This window comes from Mytilus edulis, chromosome 2 (genome assembly GCF_963676685.1).
Source record: "Mytilus edulis chromosome 2, xbMytEdul2.2, whole genome shotgun sequence".
Taxonomy (NCBI): Eukaryota; Metazoa; Mollusca; class Bivalvia; order Mytilida; family Mytilidae; genus Mytilus; species Mytilus edulis.
In genome coordinates this window covers 73,037,898-73,062,547 of record NC_092345.1, presented here as the reverse complement: position 1 = coordinate 73,062,547, position 24,650 = coordinate 73,037,898, and the positions used below count along the sequence as shown (strand labels likewise).

General features: G+C 29.4%; 1 protein-coding gene across 9 annotated transcripts in view; it reads left to right on the top strand.

The window, feature by feature from the left end:
• LOC139512888 (cytotardin-like) overlaps positions 1 to 24,183 on the top strand; it is an 86,516-nt gene extending 62,333 nt beyond the window's left edge. For 3 of the 9 annotated variants that reach the window (XM_071300832.1, XM_071300840.1, XM_071300841.1), the window contains 3 exons: positions 14,764 to 14,823; positions 16,929 to 17,905; positions 18,966 to 24,183. In XM_071300832.1, coding sequence (XP_071156933.1) covers positions 16,951 to 17,905; positions 18,966 to 19,771 — 1,761 coding nt within the window. In that variant the 5' untranslated portion in view covers positions 14,764 to 14,823; positions 16,929 to 16,950 and the 3' untranslated portion in view covers positions 19,772 to 24,183. Of the gene's footprint in view, positions 1 to 12,305; positions 13,493 to 13,712; positions 13,867 to 14,763; positions 14,824 to 16,928; positions 17,906 to 18,965 lie in introns of those variants that run through there. The other 6 variants (XM_071300833.1, XM_071300838.1, XM_071300834.1 and 3 more) reach the window with 6 other exon arrangements.
• The last annotated feature ends 467 nt before the right edge of the window (positions 24,184 to 24,650 follow it).

Genomic DNA, 24,650 nt, shown 5'->3' with positions numbered 1-24,650 from the left:
ATAAAGGTACATACGTGAACTGACTACAAGGAGGTGAGGCGAACATATTTTGTTTCATATTCGTAACGAAAATGGGCTACGGTAACTAGTAAAACAAGGGAGCAACATTTTGGAGATAATAAAATTTTCAGCTGGGTATTTGCCCCTTTAAAAATAATTTGGCCAATGAAATAATTTCTGTGTATCGTAGCAGTAATAAGTTTCAGTAATTAACAGTTTTGTCCATAAAGTATCAAGAAGATCAATGTTAAATGTACGTATTACAAGTGGTTGTACGATATGAACATAAGCAGTTTTTCTAGATCTGTTACTTATTGACAAATTATTAGTCTTTAGATGACATGCGTTATAGTGTTACCATAAGGTCTCCATGCGAATTTTGAGATTTTTATTTATAATTTACAAACTTAATTTTTAACAGATAAATATATAAAAAAAAATATCTTACAGTATGTGTAATTTCAAATCTATTTGTGATGTCAACTTTTTCAATTATTAATTATTTAATCGTTGTTTTGTTTTCAAAAGATTTTTTTAGGGAACCGTTTTTTGTATTTGATTAATATGATGGGCTTAATTTTACATTTCGTTTTTATATATTTGTCAGTTTAATTCATTTAATTATAATTTCATATCCATATTATTTAGTTGGGTTCAAAGTTTAAATCCTTTACCAAGAACTCATAGAGGAACTTATTATTACTTCCTAAAAACTCAAAGGTGTTAGTAGAAGTATGTCATATGAATTCAACCTACATCACCAATAAATAGTACTCATGAAATGTCAGTGTGTCATATCATTTGGCTTTTATCATAACTCCTTTCTAAAGTATGGTTTTCAACAAAGTAGGTACTTTTTAGCTTTTGATTAAAAATATGATTAAAATTAAAAATAATTAAAAATGAGATATCTATATTATAATTTATAGATAAAACGTTTAATAATTTTCGGTTACTTTTTTTTTTAATTTTAGCTGCACACAACCCTTTAAAAAATTTTAAATTCTGGAATTTACTTCCATCTTTATTTATTTATAAATTACAGCAAGAAGTAAACAGTGTTTCACACGTAAAATTACGCTGTTTATTTTTAACACATTAAAAAATGTCCTTACGTAATTTCTTGATTTAATTTAAATCCTTAACTGCAGATATTTCTGAATTTTTTGAAACAGATTTGAAATATTTTTTTGAATTAAATATTTTTAAAAGAAATAACGTTCACAGACGAGTCTGATTTCCTGCTAGAAAAAAATACTTATAATAGGGATCATAGCATTAAGGATGTGTAGGAAATTTCAATATTTTATTTTATTTCATAACAATTGAAAACATTGAAAACATTGACAGGGGAAAAAATCATTAAAATCTGAAATAAGTTTTTGACAATTTGAAATAAATATGTTTTCTAGGAAACATGTAGTGTAATTTAAGAGTTAAGCTTTACTTTTGACATCAAATTTCGTATATATAAATTAAAAATTTCCAACACACTTAGATTCGAAATGTGTTCATTACAATGTTCTATTCAAATCATATGCAACTCAAATAACGATGAAACAGTTACTATAGGATCCAAAGTCAACGGTAATCCAACTTCATATTATGCTTTGAATAAAATATTGAGTTAGAATTGGCATATTTGCATGGGCAGTGTTTTTAAAGGTCTGGTTCTAGCTTGGTCCTTTTGTGAATTTTTGCTCTCAAAAGTTACATTTTTGGACTTATAAATTTTTTTGATCACTTTCATATCAGATTATTCCACATGCAAGAGTTGTGCGCATTGAAACTATATATCATATGCTTTTGGTTCTTTTTTCTTCTTCGCAAGTTTAATCCAGAACACGGTTTCATTATATGAGTAACACGCTGAGCTAAATATAGGTAATTGTTTTCAACTTTTTTCAACTTTGAACCTATAAGTTATAGTAGACACTTGTCGTGAGAATGGTAGTAGGTCCGTAATAGATATAAAATGAACAATCGAATAACTGGTATTCGTCAAACAATAGTGAACAACCCTACATTTCCTTTATTATTAAACAGAAGATGTCTTCCTTTAGTGTGTGTTTTCCTCTTCCAGGTAAGGAACCGGATTCAATGTTTGAATATGAAAGGTTCTGCGAAAACTTTGCGCAGTGTCGGGCAACACAGCCAGAAAGTTCTCTCTTATACAGGCTATTTGATTTTAAAAACGTAGAAAACCTCATATGAAAGTTATTTTGCGTCCTCGCCGACTTTTGTCGCATCTTTTTATGAGTTATATTATGGTCGTAAAGAAATATAAATTTAAGTATACCGTTATAATCTTAATTATATTCCATGTCCGGACGATAAAAAAAAACATAAATCTTCCTCATTATCTGGTAAGTTCCCTATGCCTATGGTGGAGTTCTGAGAATTTTGATAATTTGTATTACCTGAAATTTGTATATACTCGTCGACATGTAATTCTAAAAAGTTCAGGTTACGATTTTGTTATCTGTTGTGTCCTTATCTTTGAACTATCTTTTTTTCCTCGCCCATTAAATTATCTGTTGGGTCTTTACAATTGAATTATCTGTTGTGTTTTCATCATTCAATGATGTATTGTGTTCTCACCATTGAGTTATCGGTTGCATTGTGTTATTACCATTGAATTATCTTTTGTATCAATACCATTGAATTATCTGTTGTATCATTTCCATTATCTGTTGTTTTATTACCATTGAACTATATGGTGTGTCCTCATCATATAATATTAATATGTTGTGTCCTTATTAATGATTTTTATGGTGTGTCCAATCATTGAATTGTACATTGTGTACTTACTATTGAATTATCTGTTGTGGTTTTATCATTAAATTGTGTGTTGTGGATTAATCATTGAATTATCTGTTGTGGATTAATCATTGAATTGTCTGTTGTGGATTAATCATTAAATTGTCTGTTGTGGATTAATCGTTGAATTGTCTGTTGTAGATTAATCATTGAATTACCTGTTGTGGATTAATCATTCAATTGTCTGTTGTGGATTAATCGTTGAATTGTCTGTTGTAGATTAATCATTGAATTATCTGTTGTGGAGTAATCATTGAATTACCTGTTGTGGATTAATCATTGAATTATATGTTGTGGATTAATCATTGAATTATCTGTTGTGGATTAATCATTGAATTATCTGTTGTGGATTAATCATTGAATTGTCTGTTGTGGATTAATCATTGAATTATCTGTTGTGGATTAATCATTGAATTATCTGTTGTGGATTAATCATTGAATTGTCTGTTGTGGATTAATCATTGAATTGTCTGTTGTGGATTAATCATTGAATTATCTGTTGTGGATTAATCATTGAATTGTCTGTTGTGGATTAATCATTGAATTATCTGTTGTGGATTAATCATTGAATTGTCTGTTGTGGATTAATCATTGAATTATCTGTTGTGGATTAATCATTGAATTATCTGTTGTGGATTAATCATTGAATTGTCTGTTGTGGATTAATCATTGAATTATCTGTTGTGGATTAATCATTGAATTGTCTGTTGTAGATTAATCATTGAATTATCTGTTGTGGATTAATCATTGAATTATCTGTTGTAGATTAATCATTGAATTATCTGTTGTGGATTAATCGTTGAATTATCTGTTGTGGATTAATCATTGAATTGTCTGTTGTAGATGAATCATTGCATTATCTGTTGTGACCTAATGTGCCTTAATCATAGTTTAATCTGCAGTTTCTATTGAATTATCTATTTTGTCCTTATCATTATAATATATGTTGTGGCCTTATCATTGAATAATCTGTTGTGTCCTTACAATTAAAATATATATTTTGTCCGTATCATTGAAATAACTGCTGTGTCCTTATCACAGATTTATTTGAAGTGTCCTTATCATTGAACTATCTGTTGAGTCCTTATCATTGATTTATCTGTTGTGTCTGTATGATTGAACGAACTGCTGTGCCCTTATCACGGAATTATGTGTAGTGTTCTAATCATTGAACTATATGTTGTGTCCTTATCATTGAACTATGTGTTGTGTCCTTATCATTGAACTATATGTTGAGTCCTTATCATTGATTTATATGTTGTTTTCTTATCGTTTATTTGTCTGTTGTGTGTTTATCATTGAATCATCTGTTGTGTCCTTATCAATGGACTATCTGTTGAGTCCTTACCATTTGGTTATCTGTTGTGTCCTTATCAATGAACTATCTGTTGAGTCCTTACCATTTGGGTTATCTGTTGTGTTCTTATCATTGAATTATCTGTTGTGTTCTTATCATTGAATTATCTGTTTGGTCCTTATCATTGCATCGTCTGTTGTGTTCTTACCATTGGGTTATCTGTTGTTTTATTACCATTGAATTGTCTGTTGTGTCCTGATCATTGGGTTACCTGTTGTTTATTACCATTGAATTATCTGTTGTGTTCTTGTCTTTGGGTTATCTGTTGTGTTATTACCATTGACATATCTGTTGTGTTCTTACCATTGAATTGTCAGCTGGGTCCTTTTCATTGAATTATCTGTTGTGGTTTTGTCTTTGAATTATCTGTTGTGTCCTTATCATTGAATTAATTATCTGTTGTATCCTTACCATTGGGTTATCTGTTGTTTTATTACCATTGACATATATGATGTGTCCTTACCATTGAATCATCTGATGAGTTTTTGTCATTGAATTACTAGCTGGGTCCTTATCATTGAATTATCAGCTGGGTCCTTATCTTTGAATTATCTGTTGTGTCCTTACCATTGGGTTATCTATTGTTTTATTACCATTGAATTATCAGCTGGGTCTTTATCTTTGAATTATCTGTTGTGTCCTTATCATTGAATCACTAGCTGGGTCCTTATCATTGAATTATCAGCTGGGTCCTTATCATTGAATCATCTGTTGTGTTCTTATCATTGAACTATTTGTTGAGTCCATACCATTGGGTTATCTGTTGTGTCCTTATCATTCAAAGAACTATTTGGTCCTTATTATTAGGTTATCTGTTGTGTTATTACCATTGACATATCTGTTGTGTTCTTATCATTGAATTATTTGTTGTTTTATTACCATTGACATATCTGTTATGTCCTTATCATTGAATTATCTGTTGTTTTATTACCATTGACATATCTGTTATGTCCTTATCATTGAATTATCTGTTGTTTTATTACCATTGAATTATCTGTTGTGTTCTTATCATTGAATTATCTGTTGTGTCCTTATCATTGAATTATTTGTTGTTTTATTACCATTGACATATCTGTTATGTCCTTATCATTGAATTATCTGTTGTTTTATTACCATTGACATATCTGTTATGTCCTTATCATTGAATTATCTGTTGTTTTATTACCATTGAATCATCTGTTGTGTTCTTATCATTGAACTATTTGTTGAGTCCATACCATTGGGTTATCTGTTGTGTTCTTATCATTGAATTATCTGTTGTGTCCTTATCATTGAATTATTTGTTGTTTTATTACCATTGAAATATCTTTTATGTCCTTATCATTGAATTATTTGTTGTTTTATTACCATTGACATATCTTTTATGTCCTTATCATTGAATTATCTGTTGTTCTATTACCATTGACATATCTTTTATGTCCTTATCATTGAAGTATCTGTTGTTTTATTACCATTGAATTATCTGTTGTGTTCTTATCATTGAATTATCTGTTGTGTCCTTATCATTGACATATCTGTTATGTCCTTATCATTGAATTATTTGTTGTTTTATTACCATTGACATATCTTTTATGTCCTTATCATTGAATTATCTGTTGTTTTATTACCATTGAATTATCTGTTGTGTTCTTATCATTGAATTATCTGTTGTGTCCTTATCATTGAATTATTTGTTGTTTTATTACCATTGACATATCTTTTATGTCCTTATCATTGAATTATCTGTTGTTTTATTACCATTGAATTATCTGTTGTGTTCTTATCATTGAATTATCTGTTGTGTCCTTATCATTGAATTATTTGTTGTTTTATTACCATTGACATATCTGTTATGTCCTTATCATTGAATTATCTGTTGTTTTATTACCATTGACATATCTGTTATGTCCTTATCATTGAATTATCTGTTGTTTTATTACCATTGACATATCTGTTGTGTCCTTACCATTGGGTTATCTATTGTTTTACTACCATTGACATATCTGTTGTGTCCTTACCATTGGGTTATCTATTGTTTTATTACCATTGAATTATCTGTTGTGTCCTTACCATTGGGTTATCTATTGTTTTATTACCATTGAATTATCTGTTGTGTTCTTGTCTTTGAATTATCTGTTGTGTCCTTACCATTGGGTTATCTATTGTTTTATTACCATCGAATTATCTGTTGTGTTCTTATCATTGAATTGTTAGCTGGGTCCTTATCATTTACTTATCCGTTGGTTTTCTCTGTTGAATTGTTTCACATTTTGCTCATTATTGAAGGCCGTATACGATGATTTGTAATTGTTCGTTCACAAATCCTTGTCCTATGTTCGTTGGTGAATAGAGAATGCAGAAGGTGTCTTATTGGTAACACATAATCTTGTAACTGTGTTTTGGTAGTTACTGTTATGTTACTTCTTAAAAATGGGTCGAACGGAGTTAGAACTTGAACTGCCACTGCATTATTAGGGTATATTACATAAGAACAGACGTTTTACAGTACACTAGGTAGACAATGGACCCCCCAAAGTGTTGTTGCCATGGTTCTTCGATGTGCATAGAATATTGTACTTTTTCTTACACGAGGCATCGAATTAAATCTCCCCGTTTCTATCAAACAACACAGCATATGTATACAAGCCTCATAGTCAAACAGATGGAAGTCTGATCCCACAGTGGGGGATTTGGACTAATGTATATACCCCACAGTTCACGTCGGGATATATGCAATCTGAGGGTTGAAATGCAAGTCAAAGAAGGCACATGCACTAATGAAAATTGTGTAATATTGAGAACTGCTAATTTTAGGTCGTAATTCAATAAAATACTGAGAAGTATATACGGAACTATGATTCTTGGAATATGAAATGTGTAGAATAATATGTGCACTCTATAGTTATATTGGAAAATTAATTTGTAAATTAAGGAATTTTGTAAAGATGGCAGATAGATAGGCATAAATAAAAAAAAAAAAAAGTTTTGTTTAAGTTAAATATTTTGAAAGATGCAAGGAAATCACACAAAAGTTTCGTTTTGTCTATATGTAATTCTTTGAATTCACTAGAAGCTGTAATCGACGATAAACTTCATCTCAAGTAACTGGGAAGAAGATATCGATCAAGAAAAACACCTATCGATGTATTAAACGGTGATAAGTAACGATTCGATCATTACTTTCTAAAATGATTTCAAAAGTCCAACCAGTGTAAGCTTGTACAAATTTTTTTTAATAAATCATTCAAGTTTTGCATAAAATAGTTTCAACTTATAATTCGACGATATGAAAATGTGGTGTATGGATGAAAGGTGATTTGGCAGTTAATTGATAGTCAATAACACAACAGCCTAATTCAATCCCCAAACCTTATAAAGTGTATTATTCCCGAGTATTGTGTAGGTCACATTCACCCTGCAATTCCATATAAAAACATGGAGGTGTTGAAAATATTTTAATTGATGGATTTATGGCTCTTCAATCGGTGTGCTAAAAATATAAACTATATTATAAACGTGGTACTCCCACACAAAAAGTCATCCTATTATACTATGAATGAACTTCCAGGAATGTATATTTTGTAAATTTGCTGAATTCCTTTTCAATTCCTTTTAAAGTTTGGTGTTGACACTTTTTCTTACCAAATAACCAAACACTTCACTCAAATTTAAAAAAAATGACATGCTCTCTTTTTATACCAATCTTCATATAAACATTTGTAAACATTAGACACGAAAGATATCCATTTTCTGGCTCATTCTTTAAACTATTTTCAAATGTTTATCAAAGTGCTAATTTAATGTGCAAAACTTTACAAAAAAACTGACTCAGATATTGAAATGTTTCAAGAGTTAAAGCGAAGTGTTCATTGAAATACGCACCTAAACATTTGAGAACAATTGAGTGGCGTGATGCTTTTCCTATCTATTTTACTGAGGTTATTATCAAAATTTAATTATTGTAATCAAAATAAATACTCAGATGTTTTTTTCTGTATAATTTCCACTTTATAAAGAAGTTTAATTCTGCTATATGATAGCTAAGGTAACAACTCCCACGGGGAAAAATGATCTGAGAGGGTTTTGTATTCTCTGCTTAGGCCCTTTTGATTAACTTTTAGTAATGATCCCCATCGTTTAATTCGTAAGTTGGCGTTCCGAAGTTTTAAAAATTGGTTGGTGATCAGTAATACAAAAACTTAAGTTGATCATAAGTCATGAATGCAGTGTTGAATTGTAGATAGTGTAAGTAGAGGGCGTACGAACGCCTCTCTTTTATTGAAATATACATCATTTTGTATTCGATAAAATCGTCTTAAACTTTTTAGCAATGTGTATTAAATGTTCTGGCATTTAGGTCTCTCTCTTTTTCCACAATTGTGGATTCCTCTTGGAGTGCACTTAGAAGTGGAGGAGTGTATATAGAAGAACAGACAATACTTGGAATTTGTCAGGATTAGCCTATCTGTCATTGTTCTTACTTCCCAGTATTAATGACACCATTTGAAGCTTTTCATACAAGTCTAAGAAGATATGTATGTCAACGTGAGGGTTGCTTCGTTAATATAAATAATCCCTGTTCACACTTTTTTAAAACCTTTTTACAATCATTTTTTTTAAAAGTTTGATATCTTTAATTTGATATAAATCTAAGTTATCTTTCTTTTTCCGTATATAGGCACAAGTTATTGTATGATATTCACAATAATATAATATACTTTTAATGTCTGAAATTATTGAGACATCATTGTGAATTGAGTTAGATAAGATAAGCATACGAGACAGCAGCAAAAAGACACAAATTTCTATTGGAAATATACAGTATCAATTGTTCAATTAAGCTTTAAATTGCCCCGAGTCTAGAAAAGTTATAGATAAACTACAGAGACTATGAATATTATAAAGGCAGCCACTATTGATATCCATAACTTGGGGAAGATACAGGAACATAAAATGACCAGATTGTACAACGTTGATATAGGTCTTTTGATCTCGACTAGTGGAATTTAATAGCTGCATTAAACTACATACTTTCAAACAGTGTTAAAAAAGGGAAATCATTCTATACTGCTAGTATAATAACAGGAAACAAAAACACAAACACAAACACAAGCACAAGCACAAGCACAAAATAATTAACGATACAATGTTCATTGATAATTAAAATTCTTTACTTTAATGAGTGTTTCGGGAATTCAAATAATGGATCATATATCTTGAGACTATTTGTTTAAACTGGTTGTTTAAAAAATAACAATCAATAAAAAAATAGCGTTGTATTTAGCATTGTATATGTCAAAGAGGAAGTGGTCTTTCTAAAACATGTGTGGTCTAACAGATATCAATGGTTCCACTTCAGTGTAGATTTTATGTCTAGCGACTGTACAGGTTAAGGATGATACCATATTTCGCGAAGTCTATTGTTGGTATATGGAGAATTGAAATGCAGAAAATATTACAGAGAAGATGTGATTGAAGTATAACAGTACAATTTATTATAAAGTATTTATGTTCAACGAATTTTTAGTTCGTTCTAATGCTGTACTGTTACGTATAGAGATCGACGGCAGAATGGTTAGAACGGTACATGTCAATTGTTATAACCATCATTGTGTACATAGAGAGTTTACCTCGGCAAAGTGATCAAAACGGTCTACAAACATGTAAATTTTTGTATCCATCATGATGTCACTTCAGTTTTTTTATTTTTTATTCTTTTGTGGTATTTATGAGCGTAATACCTTTTATTTATTTTTCCCCTTTTTATGATATATAGTTGTTATACTACTAGTATAGCTACTATAATGGCTCGAAAGTTAAGAGAGGTTGTTGCTTAAACAGGTCCCTCTTGTGAAATGTATTAAATATACATATATATTTAAATGATATTATAACCGGCAGCTTTACACAATAAAAGCGGAAACTTATAAGGAATGATTTTCAAAACATTCCACTTAAAAAGTGTTTGCTATTTCCGTATTTCATAAAAAAAAACGGTAAAGGAGAAAGCAGTATATCTAATGGTAAGTTAATCGAATACTACTACAACACACTTTAATACGATTACTACATAGATTAAACGGTCTGAAGTAGGTACTATCTATTGCGTAGTATTTAGGAGAAGAGTAAAACACCATAATAAACACGGCTTCAAATGCACGCAAACTGAACATTTTTTGAAGCAACTTGCAAATAATTCGCCCATCGGCGGTCGAATTTATTTCAAGATATGAAAAGCGGGATTGACACGAGCGATCATCTTTAAATTTCAAGATAAGGAATTATAAATATTTAACCGCGTTTTTCACAAAACAATTATCATGAAATGGGATATTATAAAAAAAGAAATATTTGAGTTATTCAAAGCGAGTGAAACTGGTTCAGAAAATCAGACCAAGTCAAACAATTAGAAAATACGGAATTGTTAACACCTGAATAAATATTTTTATTCCTTATTTTTGCTACCGATATTTATGATGTTTCATATTTTATTGTTTGTATTATGTATATATTTGTATTGTATTGTTTTCATGCCTTAATACTCCTGGGGTATAAATGTGCATATCGTAATACATAAATAAATTGAACAATAGAATATTTTTTAACCCAATATATGTGCACCCAATTTCAAACATGAGAGTAAGTATAAGAAAATCTGTAAAGGAATTCAATATTTTATCACATTATGTTTGTATTTCAAAATTTAAGTTTAAGTATTGTTTATTTTTTTAAATTATTTTTGGTGGGTATTCAATCAGTATTATATATATATATTTATATATATAAAATGGCCTGATTCACAATTCCACTAATAAACAGGTCGGGAACATCTACCCTTCAAATAAACCAGATGCTCCACAGGGCGCAGCTTGTATATATATCAGGGCTAATAACACATTTCTCATTTTGCCATAAAATTAAGTAATGTCTTTGGAGATAATTTGATATGGCTTGAAAACATCTTAAGACCAATTATGTAGTTCATACGTGTGTCTTGTTTCTCGTTTTTATATAGATTAGACCGTTGGTTTTTCCGTTTGAAAGGTTTTACATTACCAATTTTTGGGGCCCTTTATAGCTTGCTGTTCGGGTGTTAGCTAAGGCTCCGTGATGAAGGCCGTACCTTGACCTGTAATGGTTTACTTTTATAAATTGTTATTTGGATGGAGAGTTGTCTCATTGCCGCATGCACTCATACCACATCTTTCTATATCTATATCCAATTTGTTGATATAAAGGTTCTGCTGTTTGTACCGTGTATAACGATCTGTAACCAATTTGTTGATAAGGTTTTGCTTTTAATACTTTCTGTTTTTCCATTACCATTTTCAAGATAATAAAAGTATTCAACCTACAAATGGTCTATTATAGTTTTACCCATACTGGCACTTTTGCAAATATTGAAAATTGCTAATACTTTTCAGTGTTTCAAGCTTCTATTTTTCTTTAACAACTTTTATGTTTATTCATTTAACAACATAAAATTCACTTGTCAAATAGAGTTAATAAATGTTTTAATGGCAGAAAAAAATAAGTAATTTCTCGTATCCATATATTCATAATGATGGTGATCAAGATATACGACATTTAAACCACTTTGTTCCATTTTTATCTATGGTGGCCATGTTGAATGATTTTCCAAAATATGATAAAAAAACGAAATTACACCTTAGAAACAATCATGTCAAGAGTATCTTAATTTAAAAATATTTCCCCTGTCGACGATCACCGATAACAGAGTGCTATAGTTATACCTAGGCTAAAAGATGAAATATGTAACCTAGGAAAAGCAAGTGCAGGTTGAAATTTTATCAACATATTTGTACAGTCTTCCTAGAATTCACTTACAAATCTTTGGTTTATTTAAAATGTCAGATGATGTACGTGTTTCACGGTTTTGTTAGTTTTGCTGGGGTATTTTTTCAGTTTAATTTTATTTGGGGGGGGGGGGGGGGTAAGTTCAGTGATAAAAGTAAAGTGGTAGAGTTATTAATAAAAATCATAGGGACATTTTACATTTTGGATTTCTCCTAATTATAATCTTGGTAAAATATGAACAGCACCGCTCTCCTGTCCAGACGTTCACACCTTTTAGAAAAATTGTTACAATCGCCGGATAAATAACGTTTCTATACACGAATATTGTAATATTTATAAAGGGACGTCACTCTAAACCCAATTTTCGGTTTTCCCAAAACATAATGTATTTGCTGTGACCTAATTAAAATTGCGATTTATTTCATTTGGTAATGAAAATTATCTTACAAATTCAGTGATCAAACATCCAAAGATGTGACGAGTGCAAAGGAGTACACAATGAACCACGTCTACACTATTATTTCTGTTAACAGGTGTGTCACAAACACACCCACTCGAATCACACGATTTGCATTGTTATTTTCTAAAAAATGGATTTTAAAAATATAGTCACTATATTACAATATTTTAATCTAAAGACGAGTTCATAAAATAGTGCGTGAAATTAGAAAAAAAGGGTGTGAAGCCCAAAATATGTGTTGTGATTTATTATTAATTTTTTGGATTAACAAGAGAACTTATAAAAAAACATAATAGCCTCACACTAAATTTGTGGTTATGTGGATAAAAAAACCCATCTCAAAGTAAGTCAGAAGAAAGTTTACTTCCATTTCAATTAAGTTGCCATGTCATATACCTGGATGTATGAGTGATTTGCACATTTACACATTACACAACTATGTTAGTATATGTATGAGTATGTGTGTACATATGATAGAATAAAATATTTGTTATTTCCCAAATTACAGACCAATGTATCATATAAACACCTTTTGGTTTGTGACTTGCATGGACATATCTGGACCTTTTGAATATGGAATAAGATAATTTGAATTGTTTTACCTAGATACACACTTTCCAAATTACTTTTTTATACCACAATGACCTTTTAACTTTTTGGCAAGTTCAATGATCGAATAAATGGCTTTATATTTTTCAATCAAATGCATAAATTGTACCTGAGAGTCAATGACAATGACCTGTATTTAAAGGGTTCGTTTTTTACTTTACAGGCTAAGAAGGTTTTACTTGAATGATTCACTTAAAAGATTGCCACTTATAACACCGATCCACACCTATGTACACATATAGAAGCATACATGTGATTATGATGACACAAATCAATAAATACACAAGTAGATAAACAACAAATAGTTCAATCCTTACTCAGAACGCATTTCTTTCTTTGAAGCATAATGATTTACATACAATGTAATTATACATATTTAGTGGTGTCAGCTACACTGTTATATTTCCTTCATTTTTTTTTATCAATGAACATGACTTTGTGAATATCAGGTAATTATGTAAAATCATGTAAAATGATTCCTCCATATTGCACACCATGTATATACATATGTATGTATATAATAAAATGGAAAAAAATCAAGACATTGCCTAATCTCTGAAAATATGTCAAATTTATTCTACTTTCACTTTTGCAAGATAATTTTGTGATATGGTAGGTGCACTTTGAAGCTATTGTATACATGTATATGGTATATACCTTTAGTAGTCCAGGAAGTAAGGGTATTTAAGAAAAACAAATGTAAAAATCATACTAGAATGGAACTGAAGATTTTGTATGTGATATATTAAGAAAATCATAAGAACTCATTTATTTTGTGGTTAAAAATAATGATGATACAGTTTCTGATTAGATATGCATAAAGGTTTGTTATAAAATTAAAATGGCAAACAATTATTACTACATGTTTGTACATTTAAAAGGGGACAAACTACTTGTCAGCCATGTATTTTAAAGTGGTTATCATGGTTATGTAAATTAATTGTAAGTGATATTGGTTTTAAACTTCTTCAACATAGTAAGCAGTTTGTTGTGCAATTGCATTAATCATGTTAATGGCATTGATGAAATTTTTGATGTTTGTACTACATACTGTATATTTTTCTGAATCTTTTTAAGATCATGAATATTGATGACCCCCAATATTTCACTTTTAGAACTGTATATTTTACAATGTTTTAAACTAGTTTTATTATCTTATTCTAGAACAAATAGAAAGTTTAAATTGAGAAATGATCCAATCTTCTCTGTTAAAGTGAACAGAAAATACTTCTAAAGAAGGAACAAAAAAAATTATTTCATGTTGATACTCAACATTACATATATATATATATATATATGTTAAATATTTATCAAAAATATGAAAGAGCCCTCTTTCAAGAAAAAGTGTTAGTTTTTGTAAAGTAAAATAAAATGTGAAGCCTCATTCAATGTACATGTGCATGGGGATGCAATTCTAAATTTTTGTATTTTTTAAATGATGAATGTCAGTCAACATGTTTAATACTGCTTTGTGCCAAGGCGGCAGTGTTTTATGCCCTTATGTAATGTCAATATGTTACTACTTTGTGGCAAGGCAGCTTACATTTGTCTTTGTAATGTCAAAATGTTACTACTTTATACCTTATGTAATCAATACGAAACTTAATTTTGAATTAAGGAATGAAATTCTGGTTTTAACATTATTATGTCTTCAGTATATTTAAGACTTCATTTACAGTGTTTTAAAAATAAATTCAAATATTATTTTTTTATTTATCAGGAAGAAATACACAAGAAAAACAAGGAAGACAAGACGCCTTGATAAAGACATTTTAGATTTGTAAGTTATTCTAATATCTTCTTAAAAGCTTATATCTTGAAGTTATAATCAGCAAAAATATGATGTGTTAAAAACATACAGATTTTTTAAAATGAATAAAAGGAAAAGAATAAAGATTCTTGTTCCTATTAAAGACAACACGACACACATACATGTACTATTATATAATCATTTCAGTGGTTTTAAAAAATATCACATGCATTTTAAACCACCTAGAATAATATTTCCCTGTCCTTTGTTTGCTGGACAATTGATGATAAAGTGAAATTCATCTTCAACAGATTTAAGTGTGCATTTTTTTACAAAGTATGTGTATCTGAGATATTTGAAAACACAGCAAAGACTTATATTTACCAGTCTCTAATTTGGGATCCTTGGCATGCTTGCATGTGGCACTGACTTTTATCCGAAAATAATGGTTGTTGATGGATAACCTTTTAGATAAAAACAGGTCGTGCAGGTTGAATATAAAAATGAACAAAGTATAAAGATGAATTGAATTGAATTTTATAAAAAAAAATAATTTGATATTCTATATGATTTGCTTATATCTACAAATAGTTGAATAGAATTTGTTTGTTAGAATTTTTCTCTTGGATGTAACACTTCAAAAGACACGATAAAAGACAAAAAAAAACTACACACACATGATAAATATTATTCCTATTCTAATGTACTAGTATAACAAAACAAACTTAAGGATGTCTGCTGCTCTAACTTAAAATAACAAGGATTTCATGTGGTTGCTTAAAATGAAAACAACTTTGATATTTAAACAAAATAAAGTAATAAAATCATTAGTCTCGTGTGTAGTTTTCAAAATACGAGACATTTAGAAAATGGCGGGAAAAGGGTTTTCTTCAGACTTTACTATCTGTTAACATTGGAATTGTTTTTTACCCTTTAAACCAAGAAAAAATAACAAGGATTTCATGCCGACGGATCACTAAATCTTAAATGATCTATTGAACAGATTTATGAAGACAAAAGTGGGGTGTCGTGTAAAAAAAAATTTAATACATTTGGATGGATAAAACCTGAGAAAATCGAAAATATGACAAGAATTCAAAAACATGACCAGCAGACATCCTTAATGCATTAAAGCTAGTAACATATATATAAAACTAAACCAAAATAAAAATCCTTGAAATTACATGAATGATCTTGGAGCTTTTAAGGTAGGTGTGGTTTCATTGTCTTATTTTAGTTTCTACACAGTTTATTAAATTCTATGAAACCTTCTGTCAAGATATGTGTGCATTCCTGTATAGTTAAGTTTATCATTGAAAAATAAACAATCATCTAACTGCATTATCTAAAAGTATAGAAAATACATATTCAAAGGGAAGTAACTTATTTTCATATTGCTGCATATTCACTTTAAGATGCAAAAAAAAGATTTTTAGAAGAAAAGATATATTTCTCTGCTTTTCATCATGTGGCTTATGTGCTTGAAAAATTAAATAATGGATGTAAATGTTAAAATGTATACAATTAAAAAAAAAAAGATTTGTTTAACAACAAAGGAAAAAAAAAAAAACATGGAAAATATATTACAAATGTATACTTTTAATAGGATAAACAAGGAGTAAATTATTAGATGCAGATATTCTGAGCTCAATATGTATCTATGATTTTCAGATAGTTTTTTCGACCCAAACAATATTTTTCTATATTTGTTGAATGAATAAAATCATACAATCATTTACAATTTGAACATTGTGGGTTTAATGCTATCTAAAGAAACATTACTTGTATTATTAGAACATTTTAAAACTGATAAGTACTATTTTTTTTACGTTTTTTTTCCTTCATATGTGTAAGAAATATAACATTGTATATATATAAAAAAAAAAAAAAAGTGGTATAATTGCTAATAAGAACTCTCCACAAGAGACCAAATGAAACAGGAATTTACAACTTTAAGTCACTGTACGGCCTTCAACAATGAGCATACTGCATAGTCAGCGATAAAAGGCCTGGAAATGACATATGTTTATATTGTAACATTGAGTTATTCAAACACAATATCAGATTATACTCATGATAGTCGACATATTTTTCTGATTATTATATACACTCTTGACTTATGTTTTCTTTTACAGAGAAATGTAGAAAAGAATTATAATGACAGACAAGGATGAAGATATAGATATAATTGACCCTTCAGAAGGTCATCATAATCTTGATTCTCCTCCAACTTTTGTGATTAAATCAGGAACAGAAGAAAATCCTCAAGCCTCCCATCATGCCTTGTTTCAAGCTTATGAGGATATGAAAAGACGTCATCAACAAGTAAAATCACAGAATGATATTTTACAACAAACAATCAGGGACATGGAGTACTCAAGACAAAGCACAAGAAATAATTCAAATATGTTTGGTGCCGCTGGACCTGTAGGTGCTTCACCAGGGGCCGATCAAGATGACCAAATGGCCCAGGTCAAAGCACAGATTGGTTATGCTGAGAGTGTGCAGAGACAACTAATGCGGGCACAGGCCAAAATAATTACATTAGAAAATGAAAATAAAGATCTAAAAAATAAGTTGCAAAGTTTGATATACAATAAAAATAATACTGGACAAAGTAACTTAATTGAAAAGAACACGGACCTGAATTCAAAAAATATTCAATTATCAGAAAAAATAAATACTTTAAATCGAGACATATTAACTTTTAAGCAACTGTTGCAAGAAAGGGATATACAGCTCCAGCAATTAGAAAAGCAGAAAGATCCTAATATTATGACCGAACCTTTTACTAGGAAAATTCAAGAATTGAAAACTGAAATGCGTGACAAAGATGAACATATATCAGCTTTAATGGAAAGATTAAAAACTGTTTCCAAGGGATATGAACAAAAAATAATGACCATCAGTGATAGAGAATGGCCAGAATCTGGTTATAATACACGTATGAATGAAGATCAGACTTTATTGACTGTTGAAGAAAGTAAACAAATTTTGTTTGAAATTGATAAACACAAGAAGACATTAAAGCAATTTTTACAGCAATTAAAGATACAAACCGAAACAATACAAAAACAAGGGCATATAATTCAAGATCTTAAAAGACGAGCAGGTAAGAAGATATTAAAATGTGTGCACATACAACTTGTACAAGTGAACATAATGTTTGAGATAAGAATAAAAACATTTAAGAGGTTGACATACATTGTATGGTCATCAACAACAAACAAGTCTATTATATTCTTGAGTATGTATATGTGTAGGAGTCTATCAAAGATTTTCCTCTAACATCAAATGGATTAACATGCTTCAGCAGTAGATAAACAGCTATAACACATTGTTACTTTTTTTTTGGGGGGGGGGGGTCATCAAATTGGTATGGGACCAAATACAATATCTCCCTTATTTTCTATTAAGATATAAATTAAACCACTGACTAGGTTCCTGGCTTGAGACAAGCACAACAACTTTGGGTGAGTTTAAATAGCTTATTGAGTATTCAGTTATCTCCCTTTCAGTTCCAACTATTTCATCCCAGTGTGTAGTTCAATGTGAAAAAAATTGAAACCAATGATAAGCTATAAATCCACATAAAAATCTGTTTTGAAAAAGCACTGATCTCTAATTACACATCTTTGGAAAGTTTGCTATAGCTTGTTTTTGTACCAATACTGTAGACATTAAAACACATTAAAAGTATATTTAGTAGCACCATATCAAAGAACAATCCCAGAACTTAATAGAAGCTCTGATCTTTTATTACACCAGTACCGAAGACATTACAAACACAGAGTATAACACTTTCATATCACAGAATGATCCCAGAACTTGAACAAAGCTAAAGTGTTAAACCTGTTGATATACATTTAAACATCATGCCATCATTCTAATTCTGACAGCTCTTACTTAGAAAAGATTTCATAAGGAAGAAACATCCCTGTTTAATCATGAGTAGATTTGTACTGAAATTACGTGTTTAATACAGAAAAAAATATAACTTTAAGCCCTGTTTCAAACAATGTGTATGCTTTACTTAAAAAAAATCAAAAATGTTAATTAATTGATCAATTTTCTATTTATTTTTCATGCTTTTGTTTCCACAAAACAACTTATAGTATAATTCCCTTTTCATATATTTGATTCATGTCAGTCACTTTTCTTTGTTTTTTCAGTTTCAACAAACAATATTAGGGTACCAGCAGATGGGACTTCTACTACAGTGTGCAGGGATCCAGCTTCATCATGGCCGTCTACTTCAATTGTTCATAATTCCCCTTCAAAATACGGGGATAAATCTGCACAGTTTATAACAGGTTCTGGTGCCAGACCAAAAGATTCCACTTTTGCTATAAATAATTCTAGAATATTTAATGAAACTGTGGTTCCAAAGGCAAACTCATCACCTGTTCTTTCACCATCAGATGATGGTAATAATACAATAAGTCAAGGTGATACATTGTTTGGACAAGGTCGTTTGGGTGTTAATAATGATTTTTACCCAGTGTCTGTTGATACTTCAAGTAGAAACTTTATGCCTTCTGAAGTTGGCAGTAAATTTTCACCATCTATTTTAGTATCGCGTCAAATTACGGATAACTCTCAAAGTGTATATGCACCAGCTAATGATGTAGGTGTGAAAGAATCAACTGCTGTGATAGAATCAAGTCATGTGACTGATACTAATAGACCTAAAGTGACTGCACAGGTTTGTCCTGTATGCAGTCGTCAATTCCCTAATATGCCTATGGAAGACTTTCAGCAACATGTGTTTGAATGTATTGATGATGGAGATGATGATCCACCACAAACTCTACAGAATCCTACGATAGGGGAGGAATCTAATGGTGTAGATAGAATATGTCCCATGTGTAATAAATCATTCGCAAATACACTGCCACTAGCAGACTTTGAAAAACATGTTCAAGATCACTTTAACGAAGAGTCTATTGTTGATAGATTTGAAGTACTCCATTCCTAGTCTATTGACAAAACTTAGTGTATGGGATAGAAATCATTAGGAAAATAGAAATAACGATTTATTTTACTTTGTTTTTATATTTGTACCTTCAAAATATTATGAATAATTTGATAGTTATATTGTCAGCTAAAGCCAGCAGTATACATTGGAATTTTTAAGACCTTGAGAAAATTTTATTATGTTATGGACAGATTTACATTTTATTCTATTTTTTTTAAAGTTCAGATACTTTTTATTGTTAATAAGACAAGGAAAGACCATAGACATATGTTTTTCTGTGTCAAATACTTAAATTAAATTTGAGCTCTTTACAATACTAACATTTTCCAATATGTCAGTTCAAATTGGGATATCTTTAAACAACAGTAAGTACATAGAATGCTTTATCATTTGATTTCTATCCCATATAGCTAAGAATGCATAGTTAACTAGTCAGTTCTTAGAACTTAAATCAGGCAGCTATCCTTAATAGATTTGTTTTTTAAACATGTATTGTATATAATTTGTATGCTAAGTGTGATTTTAGATGCATAATACTAATGTAAATAAGAATTTGGGAGAAATTGTTAATTTGTATGCAAGGTTTTAAAATGTAAACTTATGATTGCTTTTTGAGGAATGGTGATTTATTAGAAACAGATTATTTAAATAAAATATTATCAGTCATTTCAGTACATGTTTCTCTTCATTTATTTTCATTAGATACTAAAATATCTTTTTAAACAGATTTAAGACATTTTTAGTTCAATACTTAAACAGATAGTATTATTTGTAATTTGCTGACCAGAAGTTTTGTAATCTGCACAATATGTTTTCATTTGTATAATTCAACTGTCTAATTTTACATTAAACATTCATTTCAAAAGTTGTTTTTAAGTTCCACCATTTTTTTTTAGAGTGCAGTGTCTATAAAAGAATATGCAATTTCAATATATAATCATATACATATATGAGGGCTTATTAAAAATCAAAGAAGTATCCTGTAAACTCAGCATATATTATATCATATTTCTTTTGCAAGTCTATATGGTGCTTGATATATTTACTCCAAAATAAATCCCAAAAGGCCTATATTCAGGAAAGTGTTTTTGGTACATTTTATTATTTCATACTACATGTATTTCCTTTTATATCATGTGCAGTATTGGTGAAAAATAAATTCCTAGGAGTCTTGATCAAGATTTTATTTAATCAAAACTGGCTATGTTATAACCAAAGTTGATTCTTTAGTATTTTTGGACAAGGGAAGTAATTTATCTGGTTTGACAAACTGGTTTACTGCTACTGGTTTCCTACTAAATATTGATTATTCTAAGATTTTTAATTTAGGAACCACTTGTTCATTACTAAATAAATCCTAAAGTACTCATGAATTTACACAATTTAGATTCTGGACTGGTTTTGATATAAATGATAAATAAGTTTGCCACCAGTATATGCCGGTAGAAATAAATACTATTGTAAATTAGTTTGTCTAACCAACAGAGTTACTACCCCTGTTATATCAATGCAGCTTATGTTATATGAAATGGACTGTTCATTTCTCATTTTATATATTTAAAGTCTTAACATTGTGAAAATAGATGCAACATACATATTTACCGTATACTCTGTTGATATCTTTTTCTTTTTCTTTATCATGTTCTGCATGAAAACTTTTAATTCTAAGAAACTATTAATTGATACATATTTAAAAGAATAATTAAATACTCTAATCTTCTAAACAGTGCATTGTAAATTAATAAAACTTAAAACATTTGTATTGTTCAATTGTGTCTGAAATAAGTATGTTATTATAAATTCATATTGAATTTCACAGTTTTGTTTGCTTTCAAAGAAAAAGGGTTAATTTTTCCTTCATAAAATAATAAAAATAGCAGTAATATCAATGGAACTTAGCAATGTGCAAGGCGCCATGTTGAAGACCGAACTATGACCAATAATGATTTACTTTTGCAAATTGAGACTTGAACAGAGATGTCTCATTGGCACTCATACCACATCTTCTTATATCTATTTACAATTAGAAACATTTCAACATAAAATATCTCATATACTGGTATGTTAAAAAATATTGGCTTTCAAATTTTTTGGGATGTGCTTATGAGCTGTTTATGTAAAATGTATACAGAAGTTTTTGAATCAGAAGATTATATTGCCTACTGATCAGTTGTTATACACAATTTACATTTAACAAATGAATAAGCTTTTTAGGCCAAGTAATATGATAAAACAATACTAAATGATGTCTGATACAACATAATACATGATAACTACAATTTTCAATAAATATAATGGGATAAGCATGGTGATTTCTAATATTTGATAAATTTTAATAAACATAGGTACACAATATCAACATTATAGAGAACTTTAGTTAAATCAATATATTTTAGATATATCCTGCTCACAAATTCACACTAAAACAAGGTGGACATTTTTTAATTTTAGTTTGTAATACAACTTTTTGCATTTGAATGACTAATAAATAAATCTGCCAGTATTTCCATCTGTTCTTGATTGGAAGTACAGTGTAACCTGTGTTGTCTGACACACTGGGGGCCAGAAAAAACATGTTGGATGAAGCACAATGTTGCAATACTGAGTTTTTTTCTCGCAAGGTTGGGCATATTTTGTGACCATAGAAATGTGTCGGTTAAAGCAGGATGTTGGAATACTCAGGTGTTGGATTATGCAGGTTACACTCTAGTTATTTCTGAATCTACTCAGTATTTTTGTTGTGACTGTGAGGAATGGTTGTATTAAAGTGACTATGCAATATGTGTCAAATGTGTGCATTTTTTAGATGATTGAGTTCATGTATTATAAGTTATGGTAGTAAAGTTTATTGTTGGTTTGTACATAATGTAAATCAATACATTAATCGGTTTCTGATTCAAAGATAAAGTTTGTTTGACCTGTTAGACAATCACTTAAGGAATTCTATGATGTTCAATATTCATTTGATGATTCAAGATTTCAACATTTTTTCATAACCTCAGACACATTATCAGTAATAACTTCTATTATTTTTAACTTCATACAGTTTCTAAGCATATAGTATATAAAATCCTTAGATGATAAGTAGAAGTATTTGAAATTATAAATACTTCTAATCGGATACCACAATATCCAAATAAATTACATGTACTTATACATGTTATAAAATAGATAATCTAAGAATTTGAATGTCATAAAATATACAACTAATTAATTCACTGATGGGCATAGTCTATGACATGTGTTTGGGCATAGTCCAGGAGTTATTTATATGTTTTGGGCCATAGTCCATGAGTTAAAATATGTGTTGGTTACATGTGTTGTTAGGTAATGAATTTGTAATATTTTTGATATTTGAATTCCCCAATTGGTTGTTTGTTTTGATACATTGACCTTTAATTAATGTAATTATAAAGTAAAAAAACACACAACTAATTTGTCACACTTTGCTGACAAAGTCTCAACAACACTCATTATTGAATGATGTCAGAGTATTAAAATTACATATGATGTAATTGAAATTTTCATTATTTCATTGAAACTAATTTTACAATATTGTATAATTGAACTCTAAATAAGTGATTAATTTTTGGTTTACCTTTGAATTCAACATTACATAAGTCAATGTTTTCAAGTTAAGTATATCCATCATTTATATAACCAAAGCAATTTAAAACATCAGAGAATTGTCACATTTAGATACAAAACATGTATAACATGTATCATGGTTCAATTGAATTTTTAACTTTTTTTTTATATGGTAGTTGTATAGTTTTAAAGGGGAGAAAAAGTTTTTACCAATTGTATTTCATGCTTAAACTGCAAATATGATAAAACATGTGTTATTTTAAGTAGACACCATGTTCATATCTCTGTAATATTTAAACACTGCTAGTGCCTGATAAAATTTATTGATGTTGTAGAAAAACAATGAAATATCAATATACATGTACCAACATTAATAAAGGACATGAATTGTTAAAGACAATATTTGTTATCTGAGATAAAACTTTTTCATAATATGGTAAGGTATATCAATTATTATTATATTTCTGTTTGAAAAGAGTCATATAATGAAGATTATAGAGTTGAAAAGTTCAACATACAACATATATACAACATATATTGTGGAGAACCTTATAGCTAAAGGTTAATCTTTAACTGTAAACGATATATTTTGTATTAGTCTAAGATAAGTATCGGCCAGTATTAATAATTATTGTTAAGAATTTTTGTACAGTAATTTAAGCAGAAGTCTTTCACATATTTGATTGTTTCTTTATCAACAAATTACAACTTTTTGATGACATAGTAATTATGTTGATTAAAACATTTAGTTGACTTACCGATATCTGATGACAAATATATATGTACATCATAATGCTTTCATTAAAATCTTCGTCAAATATCAAGTTTTCTGTGTTCGTACTCTCTTCATTCAAAGTTCTCATCATTTGTATGTGTGTCTGGATGGTATTGGAACTAAGTATACTTAACTCTTACGTAGTAACGTAATTTAGAGAGTCAAAAGTCCTAGTCAACTGAAAATACAAGACCACTGAAAAATGGCAATGATGGATAATACCTGCCATATTTAGAAATATCAAAGCCAAGTTTCTATTAAGAAGTTTTTTATACACTTGACTTTTCAACTCTTACGATAGATTAAAAGAGTTCAATTCAAGTTATGTAAATTGTAAAACTGGTATAAAACACATACTGAAAGTTACAGATGTGATATGAATAAAAAAATCTCTCATATAGTCAACTGTTAAATAAAGTGGCCTTTTCTCTATTATTCCAAGAAGCTATAAATTTATGGCTAATGAGGGGATTTTTGGGTGTGTCAGTTCCATTTTTCCAGCTATGTGGCTATTCT